Source organism: Hevea brasiliensis, chromosome 15, assembly GCF_030052815.1.
Source record: "Hevea brasiliensis isolate MT/VB/25A 57/8 chromosome 15, ASM3005281v1, whole genome shotgun sequence".
Lineage (NCBI taxonomy): Eukaryota > Viridiplantae > Streptophyta > Magnoliopsida > Malpighiales > Euphorbiaceae > Hevea > Hevea brasiliensis.
This window is the reverse complement of record NC_079507.1, coordinates 54,193,498-54,210,983: the sequence shown is the minus strand read 5'-3', so window position 1 is coordinate 54,210,983 and position 17,486 is coordinate 54,193,498. Positions and strand designations below refer to the sequence as shown.

The following is a 17,486-nucleotide window of genomic DNA, read 5'->3' as shown; positions in this document are numbered from 1 at the left end:
TTAATTATGCACATATATTGATATAAATATTTAATTTAACGATTATTAAGCTTATTCTCTACTCTTCTTGATAACAACTTTTAAGATAATATTTATTATTTTGATCATAATTAAGATGTTACTTCTCTTATTTATATTGTTGAGTGATATAATATTCTATACTAGTGTTTAGATATTTCCTCGTAATCCTCATTAATAATTATGCATAATTATTTTTTATATTGTTTGATTTAAGAGTGTATTAAGTTTTTTTTTAAATAAGAAAAAAAAGAGTATATTAAGTTTCTTGGTAGCATATAGATTTAAAACATAAATTAATAGAATCTAAATTATTTTTTTTTATTTTACAATGCAATTAATTTTGATTATAGTTTGAACTTGATGTTTTATAATTTTGGAGACCCGCTCCAATACAATTCAATTATAAATCCCTTATTTGAAAATAAGAATTTTATAAAAATTTAATTTAATTTTTTTTACTAATTTTCATATTTAGAATTAAAAAATTTAATTCTTTTTAACTTAAATAAATAATATTTTTTAAAAAATATAAATCAAATATAATTGTGAAAGAATTCAATTAAATTGATATTTTTTTGTAAATAATTTATTTCAAATGAAGTTTTAGACTAAATTTTCAATTTTTCTTTTATAATTTAAATTAAGATTAATCTCTCTCAATTTATTTTTTTTTATTTGTGATACGTTGATGTATCTCTTGTTTTTTTTTTGTTGAAATTGCTAGGAGATGAGTAAAGTATTTTCTTGCGTTTATAAGAGAGAGAGAGAGAGAGAGAGAGGTCATTAATGGGTCATTCCATGTGTTAAAAATAATTTTTTTTAAATGATAACTACCATTTTATGCTTAATTATTATTTCATGATTGATTTGTCATTTCATGTCAAATACTGACATTAAATCACGGTTGTACTATATAATATCTCTTAGTTTTCACAACTAAATCAATCCAAACCAATTATCTTCGTCAAAAGCTTAATCGGAAAACAAAATAAACTTTTAAATAAAAATCAATAATACGTATAAATCAACCTACTGAACAGAGATACATAATCTATAAAAAAAAAAAAAAAAAAAAAAAAGAGTTCAACCTTAAATAGGTACTAAGTTTCCTATCTAAGAGAGATTTAAAGCTGAGTTGATGTAGATGTTGTCAGTTTTACAAGTGTGGGTACTGCGAATTTTCATGTTTTATACAACATCAACATGTTAGCTAATAAGTTTTTCCATTTCAAACAATGCTTAATTTGGTCACATCTTAGTCTTAAAAATTATATAAAAAGATAAAATATTGAAGATGCTTGTATTTCTTATCTATTAATGTTAGGAGAACATATTCAAGCGACTTTGTTAAAGATAATGTAGGTAGGACAATGCCTTAATCAAGTTTTGTTGAGTTTGCCTTCGTTCCACGAAGTCCTAGGTCACTTAGGTCACTAGAAAATAGACGAACTAAATTAGAATGAAAATCCAAAATGTTACGATATGAAGTTCGGGACCGAAGTCGCACTAAGACTAGAGGGGTTAAAAATAAAGAAAATACATGTATTATAAAGTTTTAATATCCTTCAATTCATCACTTGTATATGTTTATATATTTTGGACAAGTTATAATATTGATAAAAGTGGGAAGAGGGGAATAAATAGGATGAAAAAAAAAAAAAATAAATGGCAAAATTTAATTGAGTATTGAAAATTAATATATTTTAAATAAAATAAAAATAGAAAATTATTAATCGTAATATTCTTATTGCATTAGGATAAAGTTAAGTAATAAAACATATTTGTTTTACTCTAAATAGACTACAATAACTTTTATTAAAAATTAGTGCATTAAAAACTGGTGCATTATAAAAATCCACGTTTATTGTAATATCTCGATTTTTCTTAAATTTAAAATATTATTTTTTTATAAGATAGTTTAATTAGATGTTATTTTAATAAAATTACAATTACTTTGAAATTTAAATTAATGTTATAATTTAATTATAAATTTTGAGAAATTATTTAAACATGTTGTTATTATTATTATTATTATTATTATTATTATTATTATTATTATTAAGGTTTTAGTCAAATTTAATTTTTAAATGTGATAAATTAGATTTGGACATAGTTAAAGAGAATTTTGGACTTAGTTGAAAAATTTTGAAAGTTGAAGGACCTAAATGTAATTTTTCATTAAAGGAAAAAGAGTACACTGAAAAAAAAAATAAATAATAATAATAATATAAGTAAAAATTATATATATATATATATATATATATATATATATATATATATATATATATAAGTTGAAAAGATCCTGTGCACGCAGGATTTGACAAAAAAAAAAATCAAAAATTTTGAAACGTTGAGCAGACCACCCTTCCATCTTTCTCATCTCTCCTTCTCTCCCTTTCTTTTTATATTTTCTTTCTTCTTTTGCTTTGGCCAGTGATCAGCCCACCATCGACCGATGAAGACTAGATGTCCAGCATGCTCCGGTGACCATGGGAAGCCAAAAACCAGTGGAGTTAGGTGGTGGCAGCAATGGTTTTTGAGAAGAGAGAGAAATGGGTCTCAAAACTTTGAATGCTCATATCCGACGATTCAGCTATCGGATCGACGATTCGAGGCTACCGATAAACTCAGCGCGATGAAACCTTTGAAATGGGACCTACCCCTGTGGAGGTGGGGGCGTGAGGTGAAATATCATCCATTGGAATTATATAAAATGCACCAGGTAATGCCCAGGAAAGATGGTGGAGTCACAATGGTCTCACTTAAATACCACCTCCTTAGACAGCATTTCCTAGACATGCACTTCATACAATCCTAATAGAATCAAACCACTGGTAAGTACCGTCTTCCCATAACATTACCACAGTACTAAGGATTTATGCCACGAAGGCATAGATAGACAGGAGTCGCCACTCGGGTAATAACCGGGACATATTCAGTGTTTCTTTCGAGGGTCATGGATGGCAACTTACTCTTTGCAGAGTTTTCACAACCGTCATTACCATAGCCCAATGTCTAGGTTCGGGATAGTGGGTACGTAAGGGAAAGGTGTTAGACACCCCTTATGCCTGGTCTAACCTCGTTAATTCGAGTGTCAGTCCTCTACTAATGTTTCTAGAAGTCTTGTTTATTATTCCTTTATTAAACTTTATCCTAAAAAATGCAATTCTAATCCTACACACGCAAGTAATTTACAAAAGGGTTGTTGTTTACACACAATTTTCATGCACAAGTAATTCCTATCTATGGGGTTGCTAATTATTTAAATGATATTTACCAGATGACTAAAATTAATTTATTATTGAGAATTTAATTTACAAACAAATTCAATTTCAAATAACCCTATGTTTCTATTTAATATAATTAATTAATTTTCACCAAGTTACCCTAAGGATAATTGAACTAAGTTAATTATTTACATGTGTAATTTATTCTAATATCATATAAGGCCCAAACAATCACAACCTAATAAAAATTTCTAACATGCAAATTTATTTTACAATTACCAAATATTAAATTAAATTTATTTACATGCCAATGTTAGTTTAATTTACAAACAAGATTAATTTTAATTTACAAAATATTTATTTAAATTAATTACATACAAAAGTCAGTTAAATTAAAAATAAGGTTAATTTTAATTTACCAAATAAAAGTTCTATTATTACTACAATTTCATGCCAATGGTTATTCGATAAGTTTAGAGTTACTTACCTGTTGGTAAATGCAGTTGTCATTGGGGCAAACTACCCTTAAAAAAGGGTCTTCTCTTCTAGTATGGCAATGATATCCCTGGCTTACTCCCGTTTAGCTCCATATAAGCTCCGCACAAATGCCCTCTTTGATACTTACCTTAGGGCTACTTACCAATTTTGTTTATAATAAAAAATAAAGAAAATAAAGAAAAATAATAAAAGTACGAGAGACAGAAACTAAATATGTGCAGAGTTGAGTATCCCCTCAAATTAAACATGATTACTTGATCTATATGAACATATAAAATAAATTGAAGACAAATAGCACAGAATTAAAATATTGTGTGGCATAGATCTTGAAAAGAAAACAATAAAAACTGACCTTCCAGAAATCTTGTATGAAAATCTTATTGAAGAAGAAAAAAAAAAAAAGAAAGAACTCAAAGAGTCTTAAATATCTCTAAATTTCTTATAGCTCTGAATTTTCTCTTCTCCTTTCCTCCCATCCTCCCCTTCTTCTCTTCTCTAATAAGGTATTTATAGGGTTTTGGGAGAGAGGTGTGATAGGGTTTGGATTCTTAGGATGATAAAGTTTAGATGACTTAAACAACTACAATTGCAGAATTCGAATAAGACTGGGATATGGGTGAGGTGTTTCAACCAATAGGAAGACAGGAAAAAATGGAAGGCACCAATAGGGAATTAGGAAGAGGTGTGGTAGGATTTGGAGTCTTAGGGTGATAAAGTTTAAATGACTTAAACAACTACGATTGCAGAATTCGAATAAGACTGGGATATGGGTGAGGTGTTTCAACCAATAGGAAGACAGGAAAAAATGGAAGGCACCAATAGGGAATGAGGAAGAGGTGTGGTAGGATTTGGAGTCTTAGGGTGATAAAGTTTAGATGACTTAAATAACTACGATTGCAGAATTCAAATAAGACTGGGATATGGGTGAGGTGTTTCAACCAAAAGGAAGACAGGAAAAAATGGAAGGCACCAATAGGGAGTGAGGAAGAGAGTGGGGCCAAGGAGGAGAGAGATATTTTGTTATTTTAATTTTTAGAAAATAATTAAATGGGTCCCATTTAAAATTCCTAACTAGGCTTTCTTAGGCCTATAGAACCCAATTAAACTTAATTAGATCCATTTAAGAACTACCCATATTAAATTTAAACAAAATAAAATTTTATTTAAATTTAATTAAATTAATTTCTCCAAAACTTTATTATTATTTTTATTTTTTTCAAGATCATGCCACGGAATTAATAATTCAGCTCCATGCCTCCAATTACATCTTACAGTCATATAATTTTTCATCATTGGGTTTCCCACGGTCTCAATGCACATACTCATCACAAAATAAGGGTCTACAGTTTGCCCCCCACTTTGGCGAAAGTTGAAATCAATGCGAAAGCATTGCTCAAGTTTCGTCAAAGTGAAACTCAAATTTCTAATAACTATGAAACATTGGCTATGAGAATCAAGTATATCTTGCTCGGTCGACATACTCTATGTTATGAGACTAGCTACGGTCTCATAACAGTAATAACTATGTCATGTGAAAAATGAGTGTATCTTGCTCTGTCAATACACTCTGCGTCATGAAACTAGCTACGGTCTCATAACAGTGATAACTGTGTGATTTGAAATGTTGTGGATTCATATTTAGGACCGCAGTCCTAAACTACCTACGTATCCCCCTCATTATCCTGAGGAAGAATCAGACCCACTCGTAGTTCGACACTTGAAACTGTGGTGATGCATGTTCTTCTACGCCTTACACATCTACAGGTGATATGTTAATGCGTGTTCTTCTACGCCTTACACAACTATGCCATATACCCTAAACAACGTCTAAGAACTTACCAAAAAATATATGTCATGAAATGTTATGGGTTCGTATTTAGGACCGCGGTCCTAAACTACTTACGTATCCCCCTTACTATCCTGAGGAAGAATCAGACCCCCTCGTAGTTCGACACTTGAAACTGTGGTGATGCATGTTCTTCTACGCCTTACGCACCTACAGGTGACATGTTGATGCATGTTCTTCTACGCCTTACACAACTATGCCATGTGCCCTAAACAACATCTAAGGACTTACCAAAAAATATCTATTTCATGATTTGAAAAAATTGAGATGACTGGGTCTCAAAATTCTTTTTGTGATTTTTGTGCTTTTTGTATGCTACTTCCTATCATGAGCATGCTGATTTTATTAGAGATTCTAAAAAAAACTTAGTCCTCTAGGGACCTCTTTTTTTTTTTTTGCAAAAACTTTCTTATAGCCTCAAAGTTTTTTAGAAGAATTGTTCACCAAAAAAGACTTCCTTAAGGTCATAATACAATTTCCCTCTGATTTTTCTTTTTCTTCTCTCCCCCCATGGTTTCTGCCTTAACTCATTTCTCTTTCATGAACTCCATTATCTGTGCCCTAACTTTTGCCTGAAATGTCCTTTTGGATTTTCATCTCAGCGGGCTTGCTTTAACTTTTGCCTAAGCGGCCCTTTCGGGTTTTCCACCTAGCAAGCTCCCCTTTTTTTTTTTTTTTTTAGATAATTATCAGGGCATTCATATCAAGTACCTATCTTGTCATGCTCAGAAGGCATAGATTAAATCAAAACAATGTAGTTCAATTACTTAATCATTTGATGTATCCCTCAAGACACAAACATTCGCGATCATAATTAAATAAAATTCATTCCTAGTTAATGTAATAAAAAAATTCTTTATTTATTCAGGTACACCATTACTCCCTCTTACATTTAGTTTTGCCAAATTTCTAACCTTCCAAAGTTAGAAATAAGCTTTATAACCTGCTGAATGACCTTTTCAGGTTTTCCATCCAGATCTTCTCTCATCTCACCTTTTGCCTAGACCGCCTTTCGCAAGTTTTCAATCTAGCTTTTTTTTTTTTTTTTTTGACCCTTACTTTTGCCTAGACCGTCTTTTGTAAGTTTACAGCCTAGCAAGCCTATCTTACACAAAGTACCATTTGAGCTTGTCTAAGTTGACTGGTTCTTGAAATTCATTCTCATCCAGGTCTGATATTCTTACAGCACCTCCTGACAAGATCTTTTTGACTATGTATGGACCATCCCAGTTTGGCTTAAACTTTCCTCTTGGATAAAAAGGGATGGGCCGAGCTTGTTTCAAAACCATGTCTCCCTCTTTGATCTTTCTTGGCTTCACCTTCTTATTAAAGGCTCTTGCTATCTTCCTTTGATAAGCCTGCATATGATACAAGGCTCGCATCCTCTTCTCATCAATCAAAGCTAGTTCTTCATATCTTTTCTGGGCCCACTCATTTTCCGGAATCTTAGCTTCTAGTATCACTCTCAAGGATTTGACCTCTAGCTCAATGGGTAGCACTGCTTCAGTCCCATACACTAAACAGAATGGAGTTGCCCCTGTGGATGTTCTTGTAGTAGTGCGATAACCCCAAAGAGCATAAGGGAGTTTCTTAGGCCAATCCTTATAGGTTTCAACCATTTTTCTCAGAATGGTTTTCACATTCTTATTTGCTGCTTCTACTGCTCCATTAGTCTGTGCCCTGTATGGTGAGGACTTGTGATGCTTAATCTTGAATTCGGTAATTAATTCTAAGAAATCACCTTTGAACTGGCTGCCGTTATCTGATACTATCTCATGGGGTACCCCAAACCTGCAATTCAAGTTCTTTTGAACAAACTTACTTATCTGCTTGGCCCCTACTACTTTATAAGATTCAGCTTTAACCCACTTGGTGAAATAGTCAATTGCCATAATGATAAATCTATGGCCATTAGAAGCCGTGGGAGAAATCTTCCCAATAATGTCTATGCCCCATATTGAGAATGGCCACAGTGAAGTCATACTGTAGAGTTCACTAGACGGTAGGTGATTCAAATTCCCATGGATTTGGCACTCATGGCATCTTTTCACAAATTTAGCACAGTCAGTATCCATGGTAGACCAGTAATAGCCCAATCTTAAAATTTTGCCAGCTAATACCCTTCCGTTCATGTGAGGACCACACACTCCTTCATGTACTTCCTCCATTATCTGCTCAGACTGCTTTTTTGTCACACACAAGAGCAATAGTCCATCGAAGAACCTTTTGTAGAGTTGCCCCCCAGCCAAAGTGAACTGAGTGGCTAATCTACGAATTGTAGCTCTATCCCTACTATTGGCTGACTGTGGGTATTCTCTTACCTCTAAATATCTTCTTATGTCCTCATACCATTTCATCTCATCTTCTAGATCTAAATGTGCTATTATTAACCCTTCATAGCATGGGATTCTACTCCTCATCAGGATAACTGGCAGGGTCAGCTTATGATCACCCTTCTCCCATAAGGATGCCAGCGTGGCTAGAGCATCAGCCATCTGGTTTTGAGCTCTAGGCATGTGTTTCATTGTCACTTCCTCAAAGCTAAATAATAGTTTCTTAGCATACTCTAGGTATGGCCTCAACTTTTCTTCTTTCAATTCTCATTCACCTTTAACATGGGAAACCACTAGCATTGAATCTCCGAACACCTCCACTTTTTTAGCTCCAACAGCTATTAATGCCTCTAGGCCACAAATGCAAGCCTCATATTCTCCAATGTTATTAGTGGTTGGGAAACATAGCCTTTTTGACATTAATAATTATTCTCCATTCGGTGCTTCCAAAACTACCCCTATACCAGTTCCGCTCTTATTCATGGCCCCATCAAAGTACATTTTCCATGGCTGGACCTCTACTAGCTTGAGACTCTCATCCGGGAAGGCTGTTTCGACTTTTTCCTCTTCATTAACTGGGTTTTCAAAAAGAAATTCGGCCACTACACGCCCTTTGATGGTTTTTCGAGTCTCATACACAATATCAAATTCAGACAGTAGGACCAACTATTTGGCCAATTTTCCAACTAGCATCGGTACTTCAAATAGATACTTTAAAAGATCCATCCGGGATACTACAATAACTCGATGGGTCTGAAAGTAGTGCCTTAACTTCTTAGTTGCCCATACTACAGCCAGACAAGTTCTTTCTATTAGTGAATAATTCTCCTCATAAGCAAGGAGTTTCTTACTGATGTAATAGATGGCTCTCTCCAGATTCTCTACTTTTTGTGCCAACATTGCCCCCAGGGCCATGTTTTCCACTGATAGGTAGAGGATTAGAGGGATGCTAGGGATGGGTGGTGATAAAATTGGTGGATTGCTCAGGTACTGCTTTATCTTTTCAAATGCCTCTTGACATTGCTCGTTCCACACTACTGGCTGATTCTTTCTTAGTAGCTTAAAAATTGGTTCACAGGTAGTTGTGAGCGTAGCTATGAACCTACTAATGTACTGTAATTTTCCTAAGAAACCTCTAATCTCTTTTTCTGTTGTCGGGGCTAGCATCTCCTGGATTGCCTTCACCTTATCTGGGTCAACCTCAATCTCTTTTCTACTGATTATATGCCCTAACAGTTTGCCTGAAGTGACCCCAAGCACACACTTGCTAGGGTTCAGTCTCAATTTATACTTGATGACCCTTTGAAAGAACTTCTCTAATGCCTCAAAATGTCTCTCCCTAGTTGGGGATTTTACTACCATGTCATCCACATATACTTCAACTTCTTTGTGCATCATGTCATGAAACAACATAGTAGCCATTCTCTGATAAGTCGCACCAGCATTTTTTAGCCCAAAAGGTATGACCTTATAACAATAAGTCTCCCATTCAGTGATAAAAGCTGTCTTTGCTTTATCTATCAAATCCATGAGGATCTGATTATATCCCGAAAAACCATCCATGAAAGAGTACATGGCCATGCAAGCAGCACTGTCAACAAGCACATCAATGTGAGGCAATGGGAAATCATCCTTAGGAGTAGAATTATTCAGGTCCCTATAATCTACACACATCCGAACTCGCCCATCCTTCTTAGGGACTGGCACAATGTTGGCTAACCACTTGGGATACTCAATTACTTCAATGAAATCAGCCTCAATGAGCTTTTTCACCTCTTGAGTTATCTTTTCTTCCCATTATGGCCTAAGGCGATGCTTCTTTTGTTTTACTGGCCTCATGTTAGGGTCTGTGGGGATCTTGTGTTGTACTATGTCTCGATCAATTCCCGGTATATCTTTATAAGACCAGGCAAATGCTTCTTGGTACTTTATTAATAAGGCTATAAATTTATCTCTTTCTTTTTGGGTTAAATCTTCAGTTAACTTAATGTCTTTAGGATCATCTGGTGTACCCAAATTAATAGAGATTGATTTTAATGCATTAACAGAAATAGATTCTAAATGATTATGAATGCCATGCGTGTAGCCATTAGGATGAACATCAAACAAGTAAGCAAAAGGACTAGTCATATTATTTATTTTTGCCTCAAAATTGTCATCAAGTACATCAGAAATAACAATATCGATTATCCGCTGTGAGCATTACAAAAGACAGACTCAAACTTAGGGGTGTAGGTCCAAGTGCTTGGCTTCCATGCAGACCTTAACTTGATGGCACTGACCTCTTGTTCTAATTCCTCAACATGCGGCAGCTCCTGGTCATCAGTCCATGCAATTGCGCCCTCCCTGATAAACTTGGTGGGCTTGAGTCCCTCTTCATCTTCAGTTGGCTGATAGCCCAGCCCATATCTAGTGATCTGCCCCTTTATTTCTGGAAAAGTCACTAAGCCATTAGCTCGTTTTCCCAAACCCATACCAGGAAAAAACTTCATCTCTTTCATCATAGTGGCCACCCTAGGGTCCATCCAGTCTCCATAGATCCCAAAGAACTTGGAAACTGCACAAAAGTGGTACCAAACCATCCACTTGCAGCATAGCTACTTCCCCATCTCTTTCAGCATTGACGGTGATTACACCATCTTGGTGCGGGATCTTGATCTTTTGGTGGAGTGTAGAGGGGACTCCACCTAAGGGATGGAATCAGATTCTACCCAACAGTAAGGAGAATGTCATGGGGATGTCTAGCATAATGAACTCAACTTCAGTCTCTATAGGCCCCACCTTAACCATAGTCTTGAATACCCCTATCACGTTTCTCTTTGAATCATCATAGGCCCTGATAACCAGATCAGAACCAGTTAGTTCAGACATAGAAATTCCTAATTTTGGCAAAATCTTCAGAGGGCATACGTTGATGGCTGACCCATCATCTATCATCACACAAGGCACTTTCCACCCTCTAACCTCGACGGTCACGAACAGAGCGCTACTATGGTTTCTCCCCTCAGCTGGGAGATCATGATCAGAGAAAGTAATATGACCCCCATCTTCTATAAGCACAACTTTGGCAATCTCTTATGGAGTTATCTCCGTGGAGACCTTAAGTACACTCAGGGCCTTGGTCAGTGCGGTTCTGTGTTTTTCTGATGCCAATAGTAATTCCCAGACCGTTACATTAGCCTGAGTCCTCTTCAATTGCCTAAGGAACTGATCATCCTCTTCATCTGTGTCCTCTTCAGCCAACACCTTGGCTTTCCCTCTCACGTTGTCCTTCTCCATGGGTGGATCAGGATAATATCTACCACTCTTGGTCATGTGGCTCACCCTACTCTTTTCCTCTTCGTCAGAGTCAACCCAAACATCTAACAAGCCTTTCTCATCACTGTAACTATCCCAAATATCAATTGTCATTACAGATCGAGGTTCATCAAGCTTTTCGATAGGTTGGATAAGGTTGAGAATTTGGTCAGGGTCAATTGAGGTGGTGAAAATCATGTAAAGCCCTGGTGGAGGTGGAACATTATGGTTGGGCATTGGGTTGGTGTGTGTGTTGGGTCGATTTTCTGGGTCAGCTATTTTCTTAGCATCAATCAAGTCCTGAACTTCGTGTTTTAGCTGAAAACATCTATCAGTGTCATGGCCATGAGTTTGATGGAATTGGCAATATAGGTTAGCATTATAATTGGGTGACAGTGGGTTTGGTGGTGGTCTAGGTGCCAAGGGTTGGAGGAGACCCCGAGCTTTGAGTCGCTCGAAGACTTTAGATAGAGGTTGGTTGAATTGAGAGAACTTTCTAGGGGTGCGGGACACGGTTTGAACCTTAATGACTTTGTTTTCCCCAGTAATGTTGCCAGCTGACTGGTATCCTCCCCTCTTGGGCTGATAACTCTTCTTTTCATTGTTCAATACATCCTCCACTAATACCCCAGCATCATATAGCTGTTCAAAGGTAGCCAAGGGATAATAACAAAGTTTCTCATAATAACTAGGCTGCAGACTTTTCACTACCAATCGCACTTGATCCTTTCAACAGCCTATTGGTCATCTTCATGGCCTTTTCCTCCATCTCAATAGATACTCAAAAGGTTTCATTTGGTTTTTGCCTAGTGGTCTATAAGTCTCTCAGGGTAACATCTAAAGCTGTATTATAGGAGTATTGTTGCACAAATCTCCTAACTAGCTCCTCCCAATCTTTTCTCACAGTGGCTTTTAGCCCATGATACCATGAAGATGCAACCCCTTCTAGTGACATAGAAAAGAACTGAGTGACTTGGTTCTTAGTCAAACCAGTTGTTTTCATGACTATAAGATAAGACCTGAGGTGGGTTTTTGGGTCACCAGTACCATCGAATTTAGCCAAATCAGGCATCTTGAATTTTTCAGGTAGATTTCCATCCAACTAGATGTCAAAGTCATCTGCATCTAACAGCCCCATTCCAGTAAATTCAGCTTGCTTTTTCACACTGGCCTGAAGTTTTTCCATCATCTCAGTAACAACTCTAATCTCCTCACTTATCCCCTTTTCTTTCTTTTTGGCCTTGTCTTGGAGATAATCTTCTTCATCCCAAACGTCATCAAAGGCCTTCTTTTTACTAGTCTCTTCTTTAGGGCTTTTCACCTGAACATCACTAGGCCCACCCATCTCTAACTTCTTCTCAAAGTTGGCCATGATTTTTCCTTCAAGCTCAGCCATCTTGGCATTCAAAGCTTCTTCAAGCATCTGTCTAAACATGACCTTAGTGTCTTCCATTTTAGCTTGTGCAGGTGTAACTCTTACTAATCTCTTTCCCTCCCTAACCCAAGTGACCTGATTAGAAGTCTTCCTGATGTGTTATAAAGCTATGTTTACTACAAGAGAAAAAAAAATACAAGGTTTTAACATCTTATGCTATGTACAAATGCAATGCATGAATGCATGAATATGCACTTTCATTTTTACCTTTGCCTTTACAAAGCCAAAACTGAACCGTACCAATACGACCAAAACTGAACCAAAACCGAACTGTATAAACTGAACTAAAATCGGACCAAAGACTAAATGATAAACCGAAAAAAATGTCTCCAGAACTGAATCTTCGCCCCCTTATACCTTCAACTCTCATGTGTAGGGTAAAAAAAAAAATTCTATCCTAGGCTATGGTACACTAGACGCACCAACAGGAGGTGGTCCAGGACGACCTTTCCTCTATAAACAAATGATTTGTATCCTTAAAGTTTAACCATAAGTAAGCATCCTCTTGCTTAACATGGATTTTAAAATGGACTTGGGCCTATACACACATTGGGTTTATGCATAGGCCTAGGTTCATCTCAACTACCACTAGAACTTATGGTTTGAACAGTAAGGATATGAATCCAGCACAACAAAAATCTATGGGGTACCTAGGGTTGAAATCTATGGCTCATGGGCTTTATTGGGTAGGAAAAAGGTCACCCATGCGAGAGCTTGTCCATTAAGCACAACGGCCAGAGCTGTGGCTCTTTTATATACTTGAAGGTACGGGCATGGGGTGCTAGCATTCACCAATTCGTCATAGCTCGAGTAGAACCATGGTCTCCTTGGCTAGTACTAACGAGGCTAAAAGGGTAAGGGTGATCCGTGTGATAGTATAGTGCAATGCAAAAAGTTAAACAAATGAATAATATTATACTAATAGAAACATGTTGGAGTAACTATCCATTTAGTCCCCAGTGGAGTCGCCAAACTGGGGGGGTGGGGGCGTGAGGCGAAATATCATCCATTGGAATTATATAAAATGCACCAGGCAATGCCCAGGAAAGATGGTGGAGTCACAATGGTCTCACTTAAATACCACCTCCTTAGACAATATTTCCTAGATATGCACTTCATACAATCCTAATAGAATCAAACCACTGGTAAGTACCGTCTTCCCATAACACTATCACGGTACTAAGGATTTATGCCACGAAGGCATAGATAGACAGGAGTCGCCACCCGGGTAATAACCGGGACATATTTAGTGTTTCTTCCGAGGGTCATGGATGGCAACTTACTCCTTGCAGAGTTTCCACAACCGTCATTACCATAGCCCAATGTCTAGGTTCGGGATAGTGGGTACGTAAGGGGAAGGTGTTAGGCACCCCTTACGCCTGGTCTAACCTCGTTGATTCGAGTGCCAGTCCTCTACTAATGTTTCTAGAAGTCTTGTTTATTATTCCTTTATTAAACTTTATCCTAAAAAATGCAATTCTAATCCTACACAAGCAAGTAATTCACAAAAGGGTTGTTGTTTACACACAATTTTCATGCACAAGTAATTCCTATCTATGGGGTTGCTAATTATTTAAATGATATTTACCAGATGACTAAAATTAATTTATTATTGAGAATTTAATTTACAAACAAATTCAATTTCAAATAACCCTATATTTCTATTTAATCTAATTAATTAATTTTCACCAAGTTACCCTAAGGATAATTGAACTAAGTTAATTATGTACATGTGTAATTTATTATAATATCACATAAGGCCCAAACAATCACAACCTAATAAAGATTTCTAACATGCAAATTTATTTTACAATTACCAAATATTAAATTAAATTTATTTACATGCCAATGTTAGTTTAATTTACAAACAAGATTAATTTTAATTTACAAAGTATTTATTTAAATTAATTACATGCAAAAGTCAGTAAAATTAAAAATAAGGTTAATTTTAATTTACCAAATAAAAGTTCTATTATTACTACAATTTCATGCCAATGGTTATTCGATAAGTTTAGAGTTACTTACCTGTTGGTAAATGCAGTTGCCATTGGGGCAAGCTACCCTTAAAAAAGGGTCTTCTCTTCTAGTATGGCAATGATATCCCTGGCTTACTCCCGTTTAGCTCCATATAAGCTCCGCGCAAATGCCCTCTTTAGTACTTACCTTAGGGCTACTTACCAATTTTGTTTATAATAAAAAATAAAGAAAATAAAGAAAAATAATAAAAATACGAGAGACAGAAACTAAATATGTGCAGAGTTGTGTATCCCCTCAAATTAAACATGATTACATAATCTATATGAACATATAAAATAAATTGAAGACAAAGAGCACAGAATTAAAATATTGTGTGGCATAGATCTTGAAAAGAAAACAATAAAAACTGACCTTCCAGAAATCTTGTGTGAAAATCTTCTTGAAGAAGAAAAAAAAAAAAAGGAAGAACTCAAAGAGTCTTAAATATCTCTAAATTTCTTATAGCTCTGAATTTTTTCTTCTCCTTTCCTCCCATCCTCCCCTTCTTCTCTTCTCTAGTAGGGTATTTATAAGGTTTTGGGAGAGAGGTGTGATAGGGTTTGGAGTCTTAGGATGATAAAGTTTAGATGACTTAAACAACTACAATTGCAAAATTCGAATAAGACTGGGATATGGGTGAGGTGTTTCAACCAATAGGAAGACAGGAAAAAATAGAAGGCACCAATAGGGAATGAGGAAGAGGTGTGGTAGGATTTGGAGTCTTAGGGTGATAAAGTTTAGATGACTTAAACAACTACGATTGCAGAATTCGAATAAGACTGGGATATGGGTGAGGTGTTTCAACCAATAGGAAGACAGGAAAAAATGGAAGGCACCAATAGGAAATGAGGAAGAGGTGTGGTAGGATTTGGAGTCTTAGGGTGATAAAGTTTAGATGACTTAAACAACTACGATTGCAGAATTCGAATAAGATTGGGATATGGGTGAGGTGTTTCAACCAATAGGAAGACAGGAAAAAATGGAAGGCACCAATAGGGAATGAGGAAGAGAGTGGGGCCAAGGAGGAGAGAGATATTTTGTTATTTTAATTTTTAGAAAATAATTAAATGGGTCCCATTTGAAATTCCTAACTAGGCTTTCTTAGGCCCATAGAGCCCAATTAAACTTAATTAGATCTATTTAAGAACTACCCATATTAAATTTAAACAAAATAAAATTTTATTTAAATTTAATTAAATTAATTTCCCCAAAACTTTATTATTATTTTTATTTTTTTCAAGATCATGCCATGGAATTAATAATTCAGCTCTATGCCTCCAATTACATCTTACAGTCATATAATTTTTCATCATCGGGTTTCCTACGGCCTCAATGCACATACTCATCACAAAATAAGGGTCTACAACCCCGCTCTGATCGGACACCCTTTGAAAAAGGTAATAAACAGACGGCTCAAATCGCTTGGTGAGATTTTTAAGCCTTTTTAATTCTCAAAAATTTTAAAAAAAATTATAATAATTATTGACAATTTTTTAACTTAATTTAGGTGCGATTGGATCGGTGATAGCTCACCGGCCTCAGGATCGAGTTTTCAACTCGGTCTGAGTGTCTGGCGGGCTGTCCTAGAAAGGGGTCATGTTTACAGTTAATCCTAACATTTTCAAACATTTCAGATGTGTTCCAGGTATCAGATTTGGCATAGATAAACGTGAACTCCAAGTTGTCCACTTTTGCCTAATACCTGATTTAGAATAAAATTCATAAAATATTCCTAAGTGATTATAAAATTATGATTCTTATTGCAATAGATTTATAACCTTGTTAAGGATCGCGGGACAAAATTTTAGAATTTTTAGAGCTCATTTTAGTGATTTTTACAAAATGTTAGTTTTAGAGATTGAAAAGTATTTTTTTTTTTTAATTTTGTTACAATTGCTTGGTTTGGAGGGCCCAGTAGGGGTCATGTGATGTTGATGGGATATGGATGTGGGAATTGTGATTTAGAAGTGTTATTTAAACTCTTGTACAAGTTGGGTAGGTCCTAGCTATAAGAGAAACTCTGTATAAATTAGAGTGTATTTTCTCTCTTTAATGACCTATTTTAAGCTAGTACTAATGAAAATATAATATAATTGTATAGGTGATCAGGGTCAGCCGTCTTCCTCCACCCAACTACTACCATAGTCACCGGTTAACCAGTTAGTAGATATTGATTTTAATTATAATTTCAATATTATTTTATATTCAAAGCATACCCATACATCACATATAAATATATGTATTTAACTATCATAGGCACACTTTGTGTTACATTATTACTTGATATATGGATGTGCGTGTCGCCTTAGGATAATTTGAAGCTGTGTATGTGTGTCAGCGTATGTGTGGTGTACTGGTAATATGAGTAGGACATGCAAATTAGCTTGAGCTAGTCTTGCTTGGGGCCTAGTCCCTTTTGTGATAAGTCGGGTTGAGTACGGCTTTGAGTTGATCTCGCTAACCCTCGCATTTGGATTATTATGAGAAAGTCCGGCTCGAGTTGATCTCACTAGCAGGCATTGGATTAAGAGAGTTATATAGGGGATCAGCTCCCATATTATATATAAATTGATGTGACACACGGGTGCGTGAGTGCTCTAAATTATTCTTTGTTTCAGTGTTTATTTGAAATTGTCTGAATATAAGGATCTGTATTGCATCTCATCCTTAGGGATGCATTAGTGCTAGATAATTATAAAAATTGTACTTAAAATCAATATCTTACTCTCTGAGTCGAACGCTCACTCCTATTCACCATATTTTTCCAGGCTACAGGAGGAGTTCTTTTTCAGAATAACCTGTTTCCTTCCTCG

The 17,486-nt window shown here is 35.6% G+C and overlaps 1 protein-coding gene across 1 annotated transcript; it reads right to left on the bottom strand.

Moving 5' to 3' along the window:
* Window positions 1-7,626: 7,626 nt before the first annotated feature.
* Window positions 7,627-8,117, bottom strand: LOC131174058 (uncharacterized). Its single transcript, XM_058137101.1, has 2 exons — window positions 7,713-8,117; window positions 7,627-7,635 (listed from the first exon to the last, which is right to left on the bottom strand). The coding sequence occupies exons 1-2, from the start codon at window positions 8,115-8,117 to the stop codon at window positions 7,627-7,629; spliced, it is 414 nt and encodes a 137-aa protein (XP_057993084.1).
* Window positions 8,118-17,486: the final 9,369 nt, after the last annotated feature.

Excerpts from the sequence above, each read along its gene's own strand:
- LOC131174058 (XM_058137101.1), bottom strand. The coding sequence starts at position 8,117 with ATGAAACACATGCCTAGAGCTCAAAACCAGATGGCTGATGCTCTAGCC.